Source organism: Notolepis coatsorum, assembly GCF_963971535.1.
Source record: "Notolepis coatsorum genome assembly, chromosome: 1".
Taxonomy (NCBI): Eukaryota; Metazoa; Chordata; class Actinopteri; order Aulopiformes; family Paralepididae; genus Notolepis; species Notolepis coatsorum.
This window is the reverse complement of record NC_140165.1, coordinates 221,369,202-221,376,701: the sequence shown is the minus strand read 5'-3', so window position 1 is coordinate 221,376,701 and position 7,500 is coordinate 221,369,202. Positions and strand designations below refer to the sequence as shown.

Sequence of the window (7,500 nt, the reverse complement as noted above, 5' to 3'; positions counted from 1 at the left end):
CACACACACACACACACACACACACACACACATAATGTATGTGTAAGGATTTGTCAGACTGAGTCAGACACAGTATACAATTGTTTTAAATATTTGAACCAGTGTTTCTAAAGTGACTGTGTGGTATTCACATATTCATTGAGAAGTTAGCTTCACTCACTCACTCACTCACTCACTCACTCACTCACTCACTCACTCACTCACTCACTCACTCACTCACTCACTCACTCACTCACTCACTCACTCACTCACTCACTCACTCACTCACTCACTCACTCACTCACTCACACACATAGACACACACATTCAGTAAGCCCCAGCTGCCATAAACATATATTCACTGACAATTCGCAAGTTAATGTTATTCACTGACAATTCGCAAGTTACTGTAATATATAATACAAAAATTATTTACCAAGATGGCCGTCAAGATTTATATTTACCAGCCAATTTCAATTCTAGTCAGCTGGTAAATACACTGATACACAGAGAGAGAAAGAGAGAGAAATATAAACACACACACACACACACATGCACACGCACATGCACACACACACACACACACACACACACACACACACACAGACACACACACACACACACACACACACACACACACACACACACACACACACACACACACACACACACACACACACACACACGCACACACACACACACACACAGGCACTCAAACTACAAACAGAGAACTGAAATGTTGAAATGTCCTGACATAGATGGTAACATGCAGCACTTTCTGAAAGACATGTATATATTGTCCTAATGAGGAAAGTAAATACCAAATACCAAGACCAGGATCTATAAATGTGCATGTGCGCTCACACCCACATACGCCCACTAGATTACTACAACAGAAGCATACAATCAAGCAAACACACACTTTGATGGCTACAGCTATGTGTGTTGTGCATGGAATATGAAGGCGTGCACACACACACACACACACACACACACACACACACACACACACACACACACACACACACACACACACACACACACACACACACCACAGAGACAGCTCTGGCAGTGTTTCTAGTGGGTTTTACTAGGCATTTGGGGCTAGTTTATCCCAAGGTTTTGGCAGCGCTGTCGGAGGAATGTTAAGTCATGATGCTACAGTATGTGTTGTCAAAGGTAACTCTGTGCTATAGCTTTATAGAGAAAGAAGATTTAGTGGTCGTAGGTAAACAGGAGAATAAGAGACGGTCCTAACGTGCTAGTAATAGAGTCGGGGAACATTCAGTCAACTCAATTTTGTCATGTACAACTTTTAAATGTCTACATTACATCAGTTTATTCATCTGTGTGTGTGTGTGTGTGTGTGTGTGTGTGTGTGTGTGTGTGTGTGTGTGTGTGTGTGTGTGTGTGTGTGTGTGTGTGTGTGTGTGTGTGTGTGTGTGTGTGTGTGTGTGTGTGTGTGTGTGTGTGTGTGTGTGTGTGTGTGTGTGTGTGTGTGTGTCAGATTCCAGTCGAGGCTGCATGGCCAAGCTGTCGTTCTCCTGTCCCCTGAAGGGACACTACTGTCTGTACGCCAAGTCCTGCTTCAGCCTCACCAGCCGACAACCTCACCTCTGGATTCACATCATGCTGCTGCATCTACAGGTACCGTGTGTATAAATACAGCCATCCTGCAGGTACTGTGTGTATAACTACAGCCGTCCTACAGGTACTGTGTGTATAACTACAGCCGTCCTACAGGTACTGTGTGTATAACTACAGCCGTCCTGCAGGTACTGTGTGTATAACTACAGCTGTCCTGCAGGTACTGTGTGTGTAACTACAGCCGTCCTGCAGGTACTGTGTGTATAACTACAGCCGTCCTGCAGGTACTGTGTGTATAACTACAGCCGTCCTGCAGGTACTGTGTGTATAACTACAGCCGTCCTGCAGGTACTGTGTGTATAACTACAGCCGTCCTGCAGGTACTGTGTGTATAACTCTCTCTCTCTCTCTCTCTCTCTCGCTCTCTCTCTCTCCCTCTCTCTCTCTCTCTCTCTCTCTCTCTCTCTCTCTCTCTCTCTCTCTCTCTCTCTCTCTCTCTCTCTCTCTCTCTCTCTCTCTTTTTCTCTCTCTATCTTTTTCTCTCTCTCTCTCTCTCTCTCTCCTCTCTCTCTCTCTCTCTCTCTCTCTCTCTCTCTCTCTCTCTCTCTCTCTCTCTCTCTCTCTCTCTCTCTCTTTCTCTCTGTCTCCCCCCCCCCCCCCTCCCTTTCTCCAGCTGCCAGTCTATGGTTGGTCCCTTGTTCACAGGTGTTTGTGTTCTATGCAAACGTTGACCGGTGTACATAAGAAATGCCTTGTGGCCATTAGGCCCCCTTCCAAAAACACAAAATGTCCTGCTCCATTTTTCACGGCAGTTACTGTCCTTCTCTTGTGTTTCATTGGGGAACTTAAGTAAGCAACACAGGGTGCAAGGCAAAGGGAAAAGGCATGGCTCCTTGGTTATGCTAACCTCACAGTCCTCTCGCGTTATACGTTCACAGCGCAAGATTCTTGGACAAATTGTGCAACAATAATTGTGCTAATGACTAATGTAACATTAGGTTATGCTGCATCCACTCTAGACGTGCTTGTGGTCAACGGTTGGAGTAAGCTTATACTAATTTATATTGCTGTAGCTAGATGTACAGTATGCAGTGGTGCGAAGGAAGTATTTTTACTAAAGTACTGTACTTAAGTACAATTTCAAGCTACTTGTACTTTACATGAGTATTTTCATTTTAGAGAACTTTATACTTTTACTCCACTACATTTCAAAGGAAATATTGTACTTTTTACGCCACTACATTTATCTGAACCCATCAGTTACTAGTTACTTTGAAGAAAATGATTTTGCATAGAAAACATGGCAAAAATCTATGAAGATTATATACTTTCACATTTGAAGCCTGTCAACTTCAAGAGGACGTAATCAGAGCAGCATAACTGGACCACAGACCACTTTAACATGACCTTTAGAGGTCAATGGATCTAGGGCTGCACGATTTTGGGAAATAATCTAATTGCGATTTTTCTGACAGATATTGCGATTGCGATTAAAATGTGCGATTATAGCAGCCCCACAGAGGTTTATTGTAAAATGCGGCTTGCATCTGGCCTACGCGGTGGGTCTGTTCGGGACACCGAGCCTGAAAATGTTTCTTTTTACCTGGGAATCGATTACTGGTACCCAACGGTACCTTTTTTTCTGTACTTTACTCTCCCTCTCTGAAGTCTAAACTTCAAAACACACAATCTAAAACCCCTTACCTCCCTCTCCCAAACTGTTCCTACAACAATAACAACAACTTGCAAAGGAGATCTTGTATCTCAATGGGACTTCCTGGTTAAATAAAAAACAAATAAAAAAATATATATATTGCGATTTCTTTTTTTTGTTGTGATTTGCTAATTGCATCATTTCAAATCGCGATTTCGATTTTTAAAATCGATTAATCGTTCAGCCCTAGATTGAATGCTCCTAAGCACTGGAATACACAAACGACACATAGAATGCATACTTTACTTTAGATACGTAAGTACATTCAATAGCAAATACTTTTACTTAAGTCAAATTTGAATGGACTTTTACCTTTACCAAGGTACTCATTTATCTTGGTATTTCTACTTGTACTTAAGTAAAGGAACTGTGTACTTCTTCTACCCCTGCATCTATGACTGTAGGCCACACTTGCATATTTGCAATATATACTTTTATATATATACTCAATCAGCGCCAGAGGTCGCTTACCGTGTGGTAAGAAGGCCACCACTTTAAAGAATAGGGATACATGGCGGTGTTTGCAGGGCTCAAACTATATTTTACATCATAGCTATGGCTATAAAACGATTGCCCATTTAACATCGAGTATCTGTCATTCAATTGTGAAAAAGAAAGAATTTTTTGATCCATACATTCCCATTTTATACCGTGGTGAATATGAGTATAGTTTTAGAGTATTCCTGTCTAATCCCAAACCGTGGCGTTTCTCGCCTGTATCAACAATCAATCTGAAATCAACGCTATATTATCGGTATTATGTTTCATCATGAATGCATGAAAGGGGGGTTTTTATGCTTCGATCGTCACGAACGGAATACGTTAAACACACACATTACACACATACGTTCGGATTGCGGGGAAGGGATTCTTCGATCAACGCAAGATTGATACCATATAGCCCTTACCTTGACTAGGATGTACTGTAAAAAGAATATTCCAATTATCTGATCGCCAATTATCTGATCGCCATATTGATGTCGATCGTGTTGCCAACATAATCCACCAAAGAACATGAACCGGGAGTGCTTGATTCTCCTCAATCCATGCGTTATAAACGTTTGTCCTGCCCGACAAGGAAAACCCGGACCGGACTTTTAGATCGACACACAGCCCAAGCCAGAGGGTTTCAAAGGATGTGCAATACCGGCCGCAAGGCGGCAGGTGGCGGTATTGGATGTGTGCGATCTCAGACTCATTCCCAATGATAACACAGGCTCCCTCAATGGATTATGAATGGAATATCGAATAAAAAAATAACAATTCAAAACCCGACTCTTCTCGGGTTTGGCGCCCAAGCGTTGGCAAGTTAACCCGGCTTATCTCGGGTCTGGCGTCCAATAAGTTAATGTTCAAACCAAAACATCAACAACAACAACAAGGACACATAGTGTCATAGATGCAAAGCCAAATGGTCGTACAGTTGATTTACAGTTGAATGACTGAGTGAGTGAGTGAGTTAGTGACATGGCCAGTCACAGCGTTGCTTCGCTTCCGGAAAGCTTCAAGCTATCAGCCATATATCAGACACCACTATCAGCGTGGGTGCATCCCTAATGACATAGCATATACACACGCTTCCCACAAGTGAGTGCTTACAAACAGGCCGTGTAATGATGTCAGCAGAGCTCGCGTGTGCGCTGTGTGTAATGGACGAGAGTCAGGGCAAGCTGTGTTTTGGAGCCTGAGCAGAGATATCGCTGGATGTGACATCCATCCAGAGGGAGTGTGATTCAGAGCACTGCAGGGACACTGCTCCACGGGATGAGAGGCAGCGCTGCGTGCGAGGCTGCTCTGTAGTGCAGTCTATTCACTGTATCTATATACTGTATTTGCTATCTGTTACTATCACTAGCCTCCTCTACACATCCATATGCATACATTTCTATAAATATTTCTATATTTGTTCTTTTATTTTTTTGTGTTCTAATTGACCTTTTTCTAGTCCTATTCATTACCGTGTGGTGCTGTCAACAACGACACAATTTCCCCTCAGGGACAATACATTCTTAAATGTTCAAATCTTGTGGTCCACGGATGTATTTTTTAAATATGGGTATCGGATGACATTGAATCGGCCCACCGAATGACCATCTTTCACTAGATCTGAAAAATGTGGGATTCAATGTCACTAGAGCATTGAATCCCACATTTTTCAGACCCCCCTTGGGTAATGGGAAACATTAGGTCCCCCCCCCCCCCCCCCCCCCCCCCCCATACACATATATTTAGAATTTCTTTTTAATTCACAGAACTTTGAAAATGGCCAAATTTATGTAAAGAAAATACCACACCATCTATTTTGTATTTTATTTCTCTTTTCATTCGAACAGTGTTCTGGTGTGCATTTATTGGGTCTCCTAGTAAGATAACCGCTTAAATTCTTATTTAAAAACATGTTTTTTTTTAAACTTTCTCACGCTTTCACTTTGAAGGCCAAATCACGCTAACCTCGTGAAAGAGACGTGAAACCAAGGGAGAGATGTGCCTCTTCATACTGTCTTGCTTTTGGCTTTGTAACGTGAGCAACGTTAACGTTAATTGGAATGGATATTATGGGTGTGTCAGCTTTTCTTTCAACTCCTGGCGTTGTCAAACACATTTCCATTTAGTTTTCTCGACCTGGTTGGATAGCTAACGTAGTGTCAGCTAGCTAGCTCGCTACCACAACTGATGACTGTGTCTTTGTATGACGTCTACCAAGCAGCAGTGTTTGTTTACAGCTCTTGTGCACAACACATTGTATTTAAATCTGAATAATATTTAATTCCGCTCTGATATTGTTCCACTGGTAGTCTCGCATAGCCAGACCTTTCTTCACACGGCATTAGCGCTGTGCCAGCAGTCGACATGACTACTAGGAACAACCATAATTGGGACCAACATCTTTTTTCTCCCTCTATCTCATCTCCCAGCTCCCCCTGTACTTCGACCAGGCCTTCCGAGGGGGTCACGCCCCACAGTTTGGGAACCACTGTCCCTGATACCTGTCACTTCATGCCAGCTTACTCAGAAAGGAGTGAAATAGGGCTCCAAAGTTTACCAATATTTTTAAGTGGAAAAATACTGCAATATTTTATATCCAAAGATTAGCAATATTTTGTCAGGCAAAATTTAAGCTAACTCCATGTTTATTTAGGCTAATGTTAGCAAGTGCAAGCCTAGCTTTCATCAACCTTAGTTCAACATTAGTGAACTAAAGTTTAGCAATGTTGTGTCTAATTTGTTATGAAATTGTTGTATTTTATCAAATAAAAAACCTATTGGCATCAGATATCTAGATTTAGATATTGGCTATCGGCCACCCTGATCTCTAAAAATATTGCTATCATCTGTCATTCAAAAACCCATATACGTATGTTGACCACTATTAAAATCTTCACAGTATGACAGACACAATGTGTGCTATAACGTTCCCCTCTCCATTTTGTCTCCCTCCTCATACTCTCTTTTCCTCCTTCCTCCTCTTTCCATTCCTCTCTCACTACCTCTCTTTGTTTCTCTGTTCTCTTCCTCTTCCCCTCCCTCTCTCTCTCTCTCTCTCTCAAGGCCATCAGAGCCTTGAACACTGAACTCTCCACACACAAGCACACATGAGCACACACACGACACACACACTGTACACGCTCACACACTATCAGCAGCCACTTTAACATGAGCAAGCACACACTCATGCTGCACACGCCCACACTTATGGCCACTAAGGAAAGGTCACTTTAAGAATAATATAGTATAACCTGATATTGTATAAAATAGCATGTACAGAAAGACCCAGTGCCTCATCCGTAGCTAACAGTGTATTGCACTACCACAGGACCTAGCAGGTGCTACCATGCTCTGTAAATAACTTATGTACATATACCGATATGCCCTACTGTTTACTTGTTTTATTGCACAATGTCGTTCTATTGGATTCTATTATATGTTACTACTATTGTATTATGCACATCGTTGCGGGCAAGACCACCCGCATTTCATTGTATACTTGTATGCCGTGACAAATAAAACTCTTGACTCTCTCTCTCTCTCTCTCTCTCTCTCTCTCTCTCTCTCTCTCTCTCTCTCACTCTCACTCTCTCTCTCTCTCTCTCTCTCTCTCTCTCTCTCACTCTCACTCTATCTCTCTCTCTCTCTCTCTCTCTCTCTCTCTCTCTCTCTCTCTCTCTCTCTCTCTCTCTCTCTCTCTCTCTCTCTCTCTCTCTCTCTCTCTCTCTCTCTCT

The 7,500-nt window shown here is 42.4% G+C and overlaps 1 protein-coding gene across 1 annotated transcript in view; it reads left to right on the top strand.

Annotated features, from left to right (window-relative positions):
• Window positions 1-7,500, top strand: part of veph1 (ventricular zone expressed PH domain-containing 1) — a gene marked incomplete at its 5' end in the record, with an annotated part of 371,113 nt that overhangs the window by 202,624 nt on the left and 160,989 nt on the right. The window contains 1 exon segment of the mRNA XM_084328762.1: window positions 1,487-1,626. Coding sequence (XP_084184888.1) covers window positions 1,487-1,626 — 140 coding nt within the window.